General features: G+C 39.9%; 2 protein-coding genes across 3 annotated transcripts in view; one reads left to right on the top strand and one right to left on the bottom strand.

Moving 5' to 3' along the window:
- Positions 1-16,909, bottom strand: part of cdh23 (cadherin-related 23) — a 183,632-nt gene that overhangs the window by 18,747 nt on the left and 147,976 nt on the right. For both annotated transcript variants that reach the window (XM_078787362.1, XM_058058025.2), the window contains 5 exons: positions 2,244-2,465; positions 2,044-2,163; positions 1,466-1,646; positions 1,241-1,374; positions 922-1,131 (listed from right to left, as the gene is read on the bottom strand). In XM_078787362.1, the coding sequence (XP_078643488.1) occupies positions 922-1,131; positions 1,241-1,374; positions 1,466-1,646; positions 2,044-2,163; positions 2,244-2,465 (867 nt within the window). The remainder of the gene's footprint in view (positions 1-921; positions 1,132-1,240; positions 1,375-1,465; positions 1,647-2,043; positions 2,164-2,243; positions 2,466-16,909) is intronic.
- vsir (V-set immunoregulatory receptor) lies at positions 3,088-16,765 on the top strand. The gene is made up of 7 exons (XM_058058031.2): positions 3,088-3,346; positions 10,338-10,742; positions 11,837-11,887; positions 11,984-12,094; positions 12,565-12,592; positions 12,873-13,048; positions 15,899-16,765. The coding sequence occupies exons 1-7, from the start codon at positions 3,262-3,264 to the stop codon at positions 15,934-15,936; spliced, it is 894 nt and encodes a 297-aa protein (XP_057914014.2). The 5' UTR covers positions 3,088-3,261; the 3' UTR covers positions 15,937-16,765.

The following is a 16,909-nucleotide window of genomic DNA, read 5'->3' as shown; positions in this document are numbered from 1 at the left end:
GTACATGACAACAACCCAATACAGAATGTTTTGAGGAAACCAATGGTTCAGTCATTTTCCCCACTTCGGTAAACACCCCATCAGACTTTTGACCCTGAGACCACAGGGGCCTGTAAGCTCTTATAGTGAATTATTCATTCATATCCCAGCTGTCTTCGGGTGAGAGGCGGGGTACACCCTGGACTGGTTCCCAGCCAATCACAGGGCACATATAGACAAACAACCATTCACACTCACATTCATACCTATGGACAATTTGGAGTCGCCAATTAACCTAGCATGTTTTTGGAATGTGGGAGGAAACCGGAGTACCCGGAGAAAACCCATGCATGCACGGGGAGAACATGCAAACTCCACACAGAGATGGCCGAGGGTGGAATTGAACTCAGGTCTCCTAGCTGTGAGGCCTGCGTGCTAACCGCTCTTCCGCCCTGCAGCCTATAGTGAAATATTTCTCACCAAATTAAAGTATTTAATAAATTACAAGCATTTTCAGTGAGCAAGCCAGTGAGTCCAACAAGGAAGTTACCGGTGGGCAAGTTCACCAAGTTCCCAATCTCCTTACACACTCATGAATATATGTAAGCCACAGGACCAACCAAATTAGAAAAAAAGGTGCACCTAATAGTCCGGAAATGACAGTATTATTATTATTATTATTATTATTATCATTATCATTATCATTATCATTATCATTATCATTATCATTATCATTATCATTATTCATTCATTCATTTTCTACCGCTTATCCTCACGATTGTTGTGGGCATGCGTATCCCAGCTGTCTTCGGGCAAGAGGTGGGGTACACCCTGGACTGGTCGCCAAGCCAATCACAGGGTACATATAGACAAACAACCATTCACACTCACATTCATTCCTATGGACAATTTATTTCCGGCTTAATTCCCGCCGTCACTCACTGTGTCATTGATGTAGAATGCTCCATCCCGGTTGCCGGAGGTGATGTTGTAGGAGAGCAGTGCATTTCGCCCACTGTCCGCATCTCTAGCTCGGACTCGGGCCACGGATGTATGTATAGAGGCCCCCTCACTCACACTGGTGTTATAAGGCAGGTTTAGGAGGACGGGGTCATTGTCGTTGATGTCTCGGACATAGACCCCGACTACAACCTGAGGAAAAGTGGAACCTCTAAACTTGAGTCATGTACAGTATGGAATTTTACCAAATATCTTTGAGTAGGTGGGAATGTGTAAGCATGGTGGTGTGATATGGACCCACCGAGCTGTTACGTGATGGTGTGCCCAGGTCTCGGGCTGTGATAGTGATGTTGTAGAAGGCGGTGGTCTCTCTGTCCAACTCGATATCTTTCCTCACTCGAAGTTCCCCCTCCACGGGAGAAACCATAAACTCATCTGAAAGAACACAACAGAAGGTTCCCTCGCAATGCTTCAAAAAACGTTTCCCATATCAGTTCACTACCAGAAACATCAGATCAGCACCAACTTTGATTATCTCCACCAGTGATGATGTATTCCACTTTCCCATTCAGTCCTGAGTCTTCATCACTGGCTCTGAGTGTCCAAACCCGAGGACCTGGCTGGCCCTCAGTCACCTCAAAGGGGCCTTCATAGGCCCTGGGGAAAGTGGGCGTTACATCATTCACATCCAAGACATTCACCAGCACCTATGAGGAATGAGAGTGTTTAAAATCATCACTCACAAGAGATCCAATCCAACAGTTCTGACAAAGATAATGTTTTGATTGGCACTGGAAAAGAGGCATTAATTTTGGAATATGTCAGTTATGCGTTATTTAAATTGCAATATGTCACAGTGTGTGCATGTTTGGAGTACCCACTCTTGCAATTTACAAAAACACCCAGCAAAAAACTCTTCTGTGTTTGCAACTGTTCTGGCAAATGATCGGTAAGCATGTCAATTTCAAACATTCAGAGCATAAAGTATGTACTGTAGTTGTATGTACTGTATATGATCTCAACTACAACTTTTAGCAGTGATAGTAGTCTGCATTTTGTTCATATGTGTAGACAGACAAGACAAAGGATGAAGAGTATTTTTACTGTTGTGCTAGAAGTCAGTCGAAGAGCAGGATTGGGTGATTGATCCGTCGCTGTGACCACCAGTGCATAGTGTCCATTACTGATCTCATAGTCCAGCTCCTTCACAGCTGTAATCCTCCCCTAAACATAAACATACCCACTCGGTACAAATTTCACAAGAAATACCACAGTTCACAGTATGATCAAGTGTATAATCCCACCGTAATGCTGTTGATGTGAAACGTTTGTCCCAGGTTACCCTGAGTAATGGCATATCTTAAGGTGCCATTCAGATCCTCATCAGGGTCAATGGCTGTCACTGTAGCGATGGTGGCGCCCACTGTGTCTGGACCCTCGCTCAGCACTGTGACGTACTCCTCCTCGGGAAATTCTGGGGCGTTGTCATTCTCATCCACAATGTGAACGTTGATGGTGGTGGAGGTCTGCATGAGAAACCAAATATACAGTATTTTAGATGATATGTCAATATGACTAATGCATTTTTGGAAGATTGGGACCAAAGCTTCAGCATGTGTCGTTACAAAGACCTATTCTTGAGCACAGGACTTCATCAAAAAAATAAAAAATTTTGTGCAGAAATAACCAATATTTACAATGTTCACCATCTTATGGGATAATTAATAAATACATTCTATTACTTGGGTTCCTAAAGGCCACCTGTATGTCTTTTTAATCAAATATCATAACAACTTTTGTTATTTGTTTCAACAGATTTTACTCATATTCTGCCTATTTTTGTCATAAGTGCATCCCTAATTGAATGTCTTAGTAAAAAAAAAAGATTATCATTATAATTTTTTTCTTTTTTTCAATAAATTATGTGCTTTTTGGGGGCGGCTCAAATAAAAAACGAGAGATGTCCATGTCCATACGAATGAGCCCTTCTGACATATAAATAATCTATGACATTGTAATTGACATCGGTATATAACAATACAATGTGTGGTTTCCAGTCATGCATTGCATGTTCTTTTGACGAGCTCTCATTGGTGCAGTGGGCGTGTACAAGGAAGTTGCGAGGACCAATCAAACGACTGCATCACGTGACTGGAGGGCTCCAACCTTTACAGGCTTAGACGCTCCAAGCGCCGCTGTAGTGACAAGGAACTACCTTCTTATGCTAATTAGACACAGTGAAACTCCAATTCCACTCAAGAGCTCGTCGTAGAATTCACTTTAACATAGTTTTTCAGAGTCCGACTTTTTAGACAGACGGCCATGGATTCAGAGTTTCTTGGCAGAGTAATGCGCGGAAAGACGTGCTTTACTTGGCTGTGTTGGCTTGTGTTGTCCACAAGTGGAGGTGAGTGATCACCGGTGTGACTGGGCGGGCGTGTGGCAGCATGTTGACACTTTGGTCCTCATCACTTTCAAAACTTTTACGATACAACTACAGCTTAACGCTTTATTTAACTTGATAAACGCCTTTTACCTCTTTCAGTAAGTATCATCACATCGGAATGTGGACCATCATGGGTTTTTCTCCATAAACTTGGGTCAGATGTGCGTTATAACCTATACAAACTGATCATTTTAAACAATCTATTGTATTTTAATCTCCTGGTGGAAATAGTTTTGGCACTCTTAGGAGAGATCTCATTTTGAGCACCCATATGGTATTTGTTAAGTTGTTTTTTATATCCAGCACATTGCAATAACCATTGATTTCCTGATTGAGAAAAAGATTAAATTACACGGCCATGTGTAAATGATGTATAAAGTCATAATGGGTAAAATAAGCTTTAAAACCCTAAATTAAATATAGTACAAAATGGCATTGCCAATGAGTTCAGCATGTCCGCAGGTTTGTGTAGAGGTTTGTCATTACAAGTTTAAATTTTGTGCCACAGTTTTCTAATAGGGGGAGAAATAGATTGATAACATATGCAGTGATATAAGGTATCAGCTTGACAGGAGTATAGCTTATGCAGTAAATAAAAGGGAAAGAAATGATTAAAATATGTACAAAAAATCAGATAACGTTTGCATAAATAACTATAAATTAATATGTTCTAATTAATAATGAAGAGAAAATAAAAGTTAAAGTAAATGGAAAGATTAAAGATAAATAAATGAAAAAAACGTGTAATAGTTGGGGTGGAGGTGGCCACATTGGGTTAAAAACTTTGGCGGTTGGGCCGTCTATATATATGTGGCATCAAGCAGAACGACATACTTTTTCATGGTGCAACAAAAACAATACATCTACAGCAAGTTAACATAAATAGTTAAAAAGTCACATAAATAACAATTAAGCGTGAAACATAATACGCAACTTAAAACTGTGATTTCCATATGCCGCAAGGCATGCTGGGATATTAAGAGTATATGAACCCCTACTTGTTTACTTCGATGAAGACCTCAACAGATTTTGCAATCTGGCAAAAATGTTGGGAAAAAAAAAAAAAAAAAAAGAGTACAACAAGCAACCCAGCATGCTTTGCGGTGGCAATACATGGCATGGGTATTGCGCGTAGAGATTTGTTTGTATGCCCAGATTGTGAAGTAGGTAGGTTACATTGTGTGTCATGTTGTGTTGTTTGGGTGGCTTTTTTGTACAGGCCACAGAGTGCATTTGACTATGCCCGGTGGGCCGGATTAATACGCTTGTCAGTGCCTGATGTGGCCTGTGGACTGCAGTTTGCCAACCACTGAGTTAGGAGAACTACTTTTGTTAAACATTTCTTCAAAGTCTCCTCACGTGGAATGAAGCTTAACCTTAAACTCTGCAAAAACGAAGAGCGTATATGACTTAAATGAACAGAAATGCACATGAATGGCGGAAAGGTGATGATTGCATTGTTGCAAAATGTAATCAACTTGCTGACTGAAATGACTTGTCATTGCATTTGCCTCATACCTGTAATGAAATGTGTGTCTTTGTAAAGGACTTCAGGCAACTGACAGTGTTAAAGAGACGAGAGACAGCTGTTGCCTTCAGGCACAGGGCTCTCCCTGACCGTTCTAGTACTGTGCCTACGTCACTGGGGCATTTACATAAAACCCAGCGTAGTATTTAAGTATGATTCAATGGTATATTTATGTATGCAGCTTGTTGAAGCTGTTCAGGCTAGTTTAGTATTTCAAGGTTCTCAAGAGAGCGTCCCCGCCTTCTTCTTGTTATGTCTTTGTTGTCCAAATTTCCTTCCTTTGGGGCCATGATGAAGCCAGCTGTTTGCGCCACTGTCAATAATGGGTTTCTCCTCCACAAACCATGACCTGAGATAAACAGGTCAATAATCGGTGCCTCGCTGTCTTGATAAACATTTTGCTCCCCCTTTGCAGTACCATGAGAGTCCAAAATGGTCCATGAGCTCGACACAGGATGCAACATGCAACCTTAATCTTATCTCCTCCCTCCCTCGGTTTAGCACAGCGCATGCCAAACATCCATCTTCTGTACTAAATGAATAAGTCGATTTTAGGGTGCAGCGATTGAAAATGGTTTCCTTGGTCAGTCTTGTCAACAGGAAGTGGCCTCTGGGAGTTTTTTTCTTCTGCAAGAGAGGATGTGAGTAGTGAGGAGACGATGGACACCCTTTCTTGTCCTCATATTTGTTAAATGTCTGGGAATGATTTTTCATTATTGTGAGTGACAACCTACAGTGGGGGTGATTAGTGAGTAAACAATAATGGCTGTCGTTTCTTTGGTGTCAAGGATAAAAACATTGACCACCAATGATTAAACCTTGACTGCTTCAACAACAATAACAATCAAATGTAGTATCCCAACAGCAGAAAAAAGAAGCAGTCAACACGAGTAGATTGTAAACACATCTGACTTCTGTTTCAAAATGTGTGCGTCACATAGTTTCAGCTAAAATACAAAATGATGTTGCAATGATTTTGTAAAATGATTGCACAATTTTACTTCCAGAAAAGGAAGAGTGAAGCTTGGCTGCTTTTTTTTTAATTATGCATCACCAGTCATTTGGACCTTTTAAGTTAAAAGACCAACCAACCTCAGCATTTTCTGTCAATGAAGAAGACTTTAGGTGTGGAACTGTTTTTGTTTCTCTCTGAGGCTTCAGCTGAAACTTTGTGTGTTGAAGGGATATTCTGGGCTCCTCCTGCTGGTTTCATTAACTCCAGTGGTCTCAAATACATTTGCATTTCTAGGAGGTGTGAAAAAAGGGTGTGTGCTTGGGAAAGCACTTGAGCAAATGCATAGTATAGTGGTGAACTCTCGAGTGAAACATTACCAGATCTACCAGTTGGTCACTTGTGGTGTAATAAAAAATAAAATAAAGTTGTCCTAGGGAACATTGCAGGGTTTAGCAGAAATAAATGTATAGACAGAAGCTTTGTTGTAAGAAAGAGAACTGTCAGAGGCAATGCGTCCTAAACAGGTGGCATTCAGGCATATAACAAAAGAGGGACTGTTTCTGTACCCTGAGGGACTATCAGTATCATGAGAACAGAGACCAGCAGAGGAAACTAAGCTTATAACAGAGGAAAACACAGATGTCTGATGGATGCAAGTAAAAAAAAAAGTTTCAAACAGAAAGAAAGGTCTAACCTAACCATAACACCCCTCCCAGTTTGATTAATACTGGGGGGAAAACACCACCCAACCACACCTTAGCACACATGAAGTTGGAACTATTTATATTTTCAGTCCCAGAATTCAGTTGAATTCAACAAACACAAAGTTATAGTGTGCATGAACATAACCTTAAGTAATATTTTATGACAAAACATCTGCTGAATAAAACAAAATGAAGAGAGGGGGGCACATTGGGTGTAAAACAAGAGTGGACAAGATCTTCCCCTCCTATTGTCTCTCCACAGTGGCAGGAACCGCCACAGGGGCAAGATTCACTTTAATCACCTTACGTGGTCTTCCTATATTACCTCCGGCACACAATGGATGGGGCAGAGTTCACTGTTGCCATGTACCTTAACATTTAAAGTGACACTACATACAAACATGCACAGTCTACACCAACAAAGGACACTACTGACTAAAAAAAACACAATCCTGAAACAACTTGTAGTGATAAAGAGGAGTCCTTACGTATGCCGAGACTACGCAAGAAAATGGCGTGTTTTCTATGACAGCAGATGGAAAACACCTGCAGTAGTACTACATTGAGTAGGGTGTGGGTTTACATGCAACCTGCTTGGCATGTTCTCCAGATGAAAACCGGCCGCTGTAGTCCTATGTGAGTTAGTTCAAAGCAAGGAGTCAGGTGGGAAGAGGAGAGGACGCCTTGTTTGTACAGCGTTACAACTCAGGAAGGATGTCCACTCCTCAAATCTTGGCACACCCACATCTAAAATCACTGCGGCTCCGTAGTACCCCTGCAATAATGCACGTTTACTACTGACCTTCAAGGTCCCATAATTCGAATATCACACATGTATACACTGTTGCATTTAAGGAAATTAGGAAAAAGCAAGACTTATTCAAAACTACACAGGCCTGACCTAAAAACCTCCACAGTTGGACATGGGTCATGGTACCTCATGGTACTAATACAGTATCATATATGCTTTTTGCTTTAGGGGAGCCAGTATGACTAACAGGCCATACAACAAGCTTAATGCCATTGCGAAAGTTTCTACAGGAAGGATATAATGAGATGCAGTATGTCCACAATCATTATTTGTTGTTTTAATTACTTCTATGTTGACATTAGGAGTGCACACAGGGATTTATTTCCAGCGTTTCAGTCACTATGTCATTAATGTAACACACTCTTCTTCCTCCACCGTACTCTATCCATGTTTTTCAAAAATGGAAAAATTAATAAATGAATAAATGTCATTTCATAGTTGACTATGTCCTATTATTTAAAAATCTTGAAAGATAATATGTATGATTATATGTATTATTCTGAAAGTTTAGCATAAATACATTCAAGGTTAAGCAGTTTGCTTGGTGCGCTTAGCCCGCACAGAAGCGGTTCACAATGTGATGTAAACAAAGCTTTGTATTGTCCGAGTGTACATCTATGTATGGCAGGTTCATTACATTTGACTGGCTGTCCTCTATATCAATCAAGTGACAAATGTCGTGAGGATGGATAATAGGCTGATGTTGAGATTTTATTTTTAATGCCATGTGAAATACCCACATGTTCATTATTATTATTATTATTATTATATATTATGTCCACATTATGTCTTATTATTGCTATCATGTCTACTATATAAAGTAATACAAATATAAAGGCAACTATAGGGGTGTTATGCAATGTCTACAGGACAGTGCATCATAAACAGTTTTTCTATGGTCTAACTCTGAAAACATTCCATTCTATTACTTTTGACTATATTACTTAGCCGAAATTCACAGATCGTGGCCGTGTCTGGAAGCAATTAAGCAGGATAAACGAGGGACGTCTGGACATGGTTTAGGTGTTTTGTGTGTGTGTGTGTGTGTGTGTGTGTGTGTGTGTACGATCGCGGTCTGAGATGTTACTGCAAGGTAAGAGATGCTGTTCTGCACTGAGGAACAGGATGTGGTGAAACACGTCTCATTGTGTGTTTTTGGTTTCCGGGACTGTAAATGGCAATCGCAGCATGAAGTAGGCTTTTTTTTGTTTTACTACATTTACTGTTTGCTACAGTGCAGGAGGCAGTGGGGTGGTTGTATCCCACCCAAGGACTATTTTGGTGAAAAATAACCCTGTGTTTAGAAATGAAAATACACACTAACCACACACAGCCTTGTTTTCAAGACCTAAGAGCAAATGAAATGAGGCTGAATGACTTTTCTTGAGACTTACCCTTACTATAACCACATATGACACATTCACATTCCACGCTCAACACAAGTGGCAGGCAGGAAATGCTTGCTTTGTATAATATGAACTCGGCAGTTTTGGTCCCGTCAACACCGCCAAAGGCCAACAACAAGCCCTGCCAGATGTAAAACACAAGTTTTGTAAGAACCTCACAAGCCACAAGGCAAAGAGCAAGTCATTCTCATACAGGCCCTCACAACTTTTATCTCTGGTGTGAGGACAAACTAAATGATTGCCGTCAGCGTCTGTTGGAGGCATGCGCTTAAACCACTGCCTTTGCATTGACTTCTACTTCTTGTCCAAACCCCAACAGAGTCTTTAAACTACAGTGCTGACTGGGTTCCGTTTGAATCAGGCCACATGCACACATTTGTACACCTCCCATAAGAGTTCAGCTATTGCTTTTTAGGAATAAGTATGACTCTCTACATAAGACAAATTACATCAATTCGACTTTTAAAAAATTCAAGTTAATGTACTAAGGTGTTGTAATGTGATGTAATTTGAAGATTGGTTTTCAGTTGGACCAGTCTGGGGTGTACCCCACCTCTCACCCGAACCAGCTGGGATGGGCTCCAGCATACCCTGAAAGCAAGCGCAACAGTAAATGTACGGATGGAGAGTTTTTAGTTGGATAAAAGCAATCATTTTAGCTGCAAAAGTGCAAGGATGAGAGTCCATGGGATTTTTCACATGAACCAACCTTTTCCAGACACAACATTAGGTACACCTGCAAATACTTGGCAGCGGTGATAAAATATACATTCGCTGACCACAACATTAGGTCATTGCGAAGAATATTGATACAATATATAATACATTATATTATAATACAATGTATACGGAATACAATAACAAGTATATTACAAAGGTCCACTATGAGATCCACTTCAATGTATATAAAAACCATGATGCCTTTACAACATTAATATGGTTTTGTTATGATTAATCCTGCTAGAAAAGCGTAAATGTTATAACAATTAATGTGGTGTATTTTGGTTACATCATTTAGCAAAATTAGAAGCACACATAAACAAATCTTATCTCATCAACGAACAGCTTTTCAGATCTCAATAAAATTGCGTATTGCAGTGTACCTACACTAAATGTTTTGCAGTGCAGGGTATTTAAATCCTCCAGATGTTTTCTAGATTTATTTTGGCCAATGCTCCAACCACAAACATACAGAACAGGAAGCAAGCTGTTCACACAAAGCAGGAAGTCTGTAATACACTGAAATAGGGCATGGGATGTTGTTGTACTATAAGTACTGTAATACCATGGGATTTCTAGTTGGTATTGTTTGTTTTGCACTGTGATTATTTGTGCGTTGAAAAGGTTTTGGCACCAAACATCTGTAAAGCTCTCAAAGCTAATATAAAAATGGCAAGGTGGCAAGGTTCAAATTCAGCCATGTGCCCATTCATCTAGAATAGTTTCAAGCACTTGATAGTAGCTTAAAAATTCCATTCCATGTGCAATTATATACAGTTTGGTTTCATTTGGCTCATAACCTTTTTTCTGTTTGTTTCTTCCTTCCAGTTACTAGTGAGCCGTCCCAGTCTGTCTCTTCACTGGGTATTTCCACCACTCACCTTTACTGGACCTGTCCAGAAGGGGCAACATTCACACCCGAGTGTGCTCAGACAGGGGCCGCCTTGGCACCCACGGACATCTTAAAACATGCCTGGCTTTTCACACCACACAGTGATCAACACTGTACGGGAAGGGTGGGACCACGCCACATGACGTATGGTCATCCGCATGGAAACCACAGCTTGCCAGCCGGGTTAAAGTTTGGAATTTCAAACAACAACTTCTGGATGGTAATGCAGAATGTGACCATCGCTGACCAGGGTCGTTACTGCTGTGTGGTCCTGGACTTTCAGCAGAACCATAAACATGTGCAGAGTGTCCACGCCCATATGATACTGCACGTAACGCCACGTGAGTATGTTCACCACCACACTGGTACAGCGGAGCTTTGAGCGTCGCGGATTGTTTTCGACCTAAACAGACTATTAATTTCTCTGACTTGTATTTTGAAAACATTTACTCATCGATAACATAAGACAATATAATTACAATAATCCCTCATTCATCATCGTTAATTGGTTCCAGACCTGACTGTAATTAGTGAATTTCCACAAAGTGGGATTCCTTCTTTATAAAAGGAATATTTTTGTAGTTATTACATGGAAAACCTGTTTAACATTATTAGAGCTCTCTAGACATGAAATAACACCCCTACAGTCACCATTATATTGGTGTTGCCCAAAATATCGTATATATATATAAAATAAGCCATTTAAGACACAAAACTCATGCTTATGTGTGTCACAGTTAATGTGTTCCGGATGTACAGGCAGTAAGTCACCTTTGCAGTTCAAAGTTACGTTTTAGCTTGCCATATGTTACATGTTACAGCCATGAGAGTAACCCACGTTATTATTGTGATCATTATTTATTATTATTATTATTATGTTACTGTTATTATTGTCCCTGTTGTTACGGCAATGAAGTCTGGCGCTGGTCTCACTGAACAATTACTGACACGTAGTGATCAATATAGAATACTACATCTATAACATGAATGCATCTTCTTAATACTTTGCATTTGTATTTTAGCTAATTTAAGTTAATTTTTAGCTAATGTTTACACATGAAAATGCTCAAATTAGGCAACATGTGTTTTTTACTCATATACCAGTTTCATCAGCAGCAACTAAGTCAATAGCCAAAGAAAAAGCTAAACACAAAGATTGCATTACTTGATGTCAGCGTAATGTAATTCTCTTGCAATATGCTGATATCAGTGCATGACGTTTGTGGTTCAATTCAATTTGAGTAGGAATCCAACAAAAGCATCTATGGATGAATATCCATCCATCCATTTTGTAACTATACTGCTTTCCCTCATTATGGTAGCGGGTATGCCGGAGCCAATCCCAGCTGACTTTGTGCGAGACGCAAGGAGCGTTGAATGAATATGTCTCCATTCATTGTGAATGCATCAGATAATTATTTTATTTCCTTTACAGGAAGAAATGGATCTCAAGAATGTTCAGTAATAGACACCACACTACCTGGAGGTACAGTATGTGACTAGTCCATAAAACGACTTGTTTTCATTCGACAGTTTTGGTTTAATATTACCTGGCATAACCTTCTATTTGCTCCATACACAGGGGCAGTACCAGTGGCCTTGGCCATAGCAGCCTGCATCTTGGCTCTACTTTCACTGCCGGTTATTCTTCTACTCGTCTACAGACAGAGACAGAACAGTCACTCAAATAGACGTATGTATTATTGTACACATTCATAGAACATTGTGTCCGTTGTCTTTGTTGTCGGTAGTTGCATCATGTTTGGAGGTATTTCTAATATTTTGTTTGCTTACCTTTTACCCCTAGTACTGGTCAATTTTTAAATTTGCCATTTGTTGAATTCATAATTAGTATAGTTAATTACACTTAGTTGTACCTTGGTGGTAAAAAGGTGCCACATACGTACTCCACATATTAATAATTTTCCTACAGAATAGGAACACAGTAACATGTTCAACTTGTGCCGTCCATGCATATAATACCATATACGATATGAATTGCCCACAAATCTTGTATCATTTTCCTCACAGTACGTCGTCTGTAAACACATTTCCTGTCTGGGAGTAGATGAACTATATTTCGCACAGTGGGAAAGCTGTTCACACACTATCTGTGTCGTTCCACTTTGTTCCAGTTGATTTCCTATTTCCTCTCTCCCACAGGTGCACAAGAGCTGGTGAGGATGGACAGGTATGTTTTCCCACAGTCTGCTGGGCAGCTGTTCTGAATGGACGTGTTCCATGTGGAGTTTGCGTTAATACACAAAACATTGCTACAGTTTGTAGAGTCGGCCAGGATGTCAGATTAGACCGAATCTAATGAAGAACCTCAGCATATGTAATGTTTAACATCGAAAATACTTTATTTTTTGTTGTGATATGGCAATGATGTAGAATTAATTAAAATGATTATGTGAAACATCTAAAAGCCTTCATCCACACATTATCATTTGTTATTCTTTTGTTTTCAGTGAGGCTCAAGGCCATGAGAACCCAGTTTTCTTTGGGGAATCACCACAAGGGAAGACCCGCACAGTTTCACAGATTATGACACGGCAGTCTTCAGGAACAGGCCGACACCTTCTATCTGACCCAGGAACTCCCATGTCTCCTCCTGCACATGGGGACGTATTCTTCCCAGCAGAAGGTAAGACACACGTAGTGCATATTCTGGCCAAATGACAACGAAAAACTGGAGCATGTAATGCAAGTGGAAGACCTGCTGTGGGTGTGGCTTTCCTACCACCACCACACTACACAGCCACCTGCTCAGAGTAGAAGATGTGTCCAGTTGAACCTCAGTTTTCATAGTTTTTGCGTGATTACGTTGTTGTCAACAAGTTTCACAACAATTTTAGGTTCTTTTTCGTACAATATTTCACCTAACAAACTAGTCTGTTTGTTGATAAAAAAGTGTGACTGCTAAATAACTCGCCATGGGGCCAAATAAAGTTGAAAATCAATTTGAGAAGTCCGCATCAACAATAAGTTCCACCTCATTATTTCACTTTTTTCCTGCCTGTAAAACTAGAATGATTCATTCATTCATTCATTCATTTTCTATAGCTTATCCTCATGATGGTCGCTGGAGCCTATCCCACCTGTCTTTGCGTGTGAAGCGGGGTTCACCCTGGACTGGTGGCCAGCCAATCACAGGGCACATATAGACAAACAACCATTCACACTCACATTCATACCTATGGACAATTTGGAGTCGCCAATTAACCTAGCATGTTTTTGGAATGTTGGATGCATGGGAGAACATGCAAACGCCACACAAAGATGGCCGATGGTGGAATTGAACTCGGGTCTCCTAGCTGTGTGCGCCTGCGCGCAACCCACTTGTCCAAAACTAGAATTATTGTCTATTAAATGTATTTTTATAGAGTTGTCAAATTCTTTAAAAATATCATCAAATTAATCACAGGTTTCAAATGAATTAATCATGATTATCACCATTTGCAACTATGTGTGAAACATGCCCTTATTTACTGATATTATACTGATTATACTGTATGACAGTATTAACAATATCCACATACTCTTTTTTTGGTCTGTATATTTAAATTAGTTACCTGCGTCAATGAGCTGATTTTTGTTAATATTTTTGTGTATCTGGAATTAATTGTTTTGATTTTCATTATTTCCTGTGGGAAAATTTCCTCAATTTTTATACATTTTGGTTTTCATTTAATCTTTTGGAACAAAATGACAAAAACCAAAGTTCCACTGTAGGGTTTAGTGTGATTATTTTCAGTCACAAAGTCAAATGGTAGCATTTGTAATGTACCTCTTTAGTACTACACGACTTAGTCATAACTCCTATTGCAGAAGTACATGTGAAAGATTTGAAATACATATTTCATAATTAGAACGCAATAGAAGCGTAACCATGGGCTGGATGTGTTGAAATGTCCTGCGTTTTCTGAAAGCGGATGCTTGTGCAAAATTGTGTGCGAACTCAACTCAGATGCCTTGCGACAGATGTGACTAAAAAGACAAATATCATTGGTTCACATACTGTAGCCGAAACTCCCACTTTGTTCTCGTTTATCTCCTTTTCAGCCATCTTATCACTATTAACCATTATAACTACTGTTGCTCTAAATGATCATAGAGATGATAAAGATTAGGAATTCTCCATGTTTTTTTGGCCTTTATTTGTGTGAATTTTGGTACTATTTCACTCAAATTAATTTAATTTGATGCATGTTTTGGACTAATACGCATACATTGGGAAAAAAAACAATTGGATAATTATTTTTTGAAAGTGATTACCACTTGTGGCTATTCCGTGGGATACAAACAAGTGCATTGCTTGTTTTAAAAACATAATGTCACTGTGGTAAAAAGTCACATTTGTAGTCCAAAGACCAGAAGCTAGAATAGAATAATAGTAGAATAATAGTAATCGAAGAATAGTCCATACAAGACGTGACATTTTGTTGGCAACCTTACATAACACAGCAGACGTAGGATTTGCCGCCGCACACCCACCGTTTTTTGTGATGAGCTTTGAAAGGCGCTTATGTGTTTTATTTTGTTTTAACAGAATTGACTCTTGTTGATTGGCAGCCGATCGATCAGAGCATCCCTAATAAAGATCTACTTCATGTACTACCTGAAAACCACCACTACTAAAAGAACCATAGCAACACAACAAAAGCAGTGTTGGTTCTTCACACTGGATTTTCACTGAAAGAGCTCATTTCCCTCAGCTGCCGACAGATATGACGCAAAACAAAACTATTTCATGTTGCAGTTTTTGTGTTGTGTGAATAAAAGACGCACTTCAGGTTTTGGTCCACTGACCTTTAGCTGTGCGGAACCTACCGAGCAGCAGTTTCCTCTTACTGAGAACATGTTGCAACTCAGACTTCAAATGTGCTTTTTGTCAGCCATTTTAAAGGGTATCTGGTTTAACACATTTTGGGGAAATATCTCGCTGTTGGTAGAAAAGTGAACTTCTTCTGTCCAGCTAACAGTTTTTTTCAATCTTAGCAGCTATTATAAAGCTATTATTATCCTTGTGCACTGTGAGGACCAATAGTGTTAGAGAAACTCTACAAAATGATGGGTGGTTAGGCCAGCAGAGAAGGCCTTGCTGACCCTGACTGAACACCACAGGATACAAGTAATGTTTGCATATTTTTTAGCAACATGCTAGTCTCCAATACCATGAAAAAAACCAAAACAAAAGCATGACTGGTATTTTTCTGGAATTAACGCATCGTTCAACATTCTCTGTTGATTATTATCTCTAAAATTAATCGATAAGTTAATAACCTGTGAGTAGCTTGTGCAATGTTAATTAAGCACTGTTGATTTTAACTCTCAGCCAAGCCGGGGTAGGCTCCAGCACACGTGTGATCCCGAACAGGTTAAGTGGTAATGAGTGAATAATGTCTGTGCTTCCGTGTCCTTACTCCCAGTGCTTGAATGGTATTCCTAAAAGCCTGTGAGGATTACCTACTATCATGTCTCCTCTGTATTACAGACACCATCCCTGAGTCCCCAGACATCCTTCTGCTTTAAAGAGGGATCAGATCACCCCTCGCTCTAACAGCTGACCTGGAAACAGCTTTGCGGCTTCTCGTCTTCTCCTCTCTGCCAGAACAGAGTTTCCCTCGGTCTGCCTGATAATTACCTCGCCTGGGAATGTCGTCTGTATACCACGTCTGGTCCGCAGGAGGCAAGAGACTGACTGCTTTTCGATTTCAAAAGACTCCTACCTGCACCTGCTATAGCAGCTGGAGGCCACAAGCAAACCTGTGGTTGTCAACTATATATTGCTGTGGCATGGGGTGAATGTTTTGTGTGCGATGGCTTCTAGACAAGTTGTGGGCAGCGTTTACTTTGTGCTGGGTTGGCGTTTAATTTTCTAGATGTTACAGCAAAATCCGTATGTGATGAGTGGTGCTCATGTTTGAGTTGGTTCATTTTACTTTGGTCGTCTTTTGCAAAGTATTGTGGGGCCAAAACGTCCATCCCTACTTTCAGCAGGAGGACAATCCCAGTTGTTTAGGCTGGCTGGTTAATCACAGTGTTAAAGGGGCATTTAGTGGGAAATGATCCCACACAAGATACACAGAAGTTGGCGATGTGAACCACATAGCATAACCATACATTTTTTAGCAAACCTTTTTTCCAAGCGAAAAAATAGCTTTCACTGATTGGCTCATGTGACATTCGTGGTTAAGGATGAAACTCACTGTTTGAGATGTATAATAATAATAATAATAATAATAATAATAAGTTCCTTCCAGACATAGCTGTGTCCATTCCATTTCCACAAAAATCACCAAGGCGACTACAGTATTTGTTTTCTTTGGTCCTGTTCAGATGAGCTGAACTGAAGATGTGACGTATGAAAAAAAACATCTGTCATTTCTGTAAGCTCTAAATCCTTTCAACTTGACTAAATTTCTGCTATAAATACGTACATCTTCAGAGATGAGCACCACAGTCAACAGGCGTTTCTTCATCATGCAGAATTTGATGATAGATT

Source organism: Doryrhamphus excisus, linkage group LG20, assembly GCF_037039965.1.
Source record: "Doryrhamphus excisus strain RoL-2023G ecotype Guam linkage group LG20, RoL_Dexc_Guam_v1.1, whole genome shotgun sequence".
Lineage (NCBI taxonomy): Eukaryota > Metazoa > Chordata > Actinopteri > Syngnathiformes > Syngnathidae > Doryrhamphus > Doryrhamphus excisus.
The sequence above is the reverse complement of the archived record's forward strand: the minus strand, read 5'-3'. Positions and strand labels throughout refer to the sequence as shown.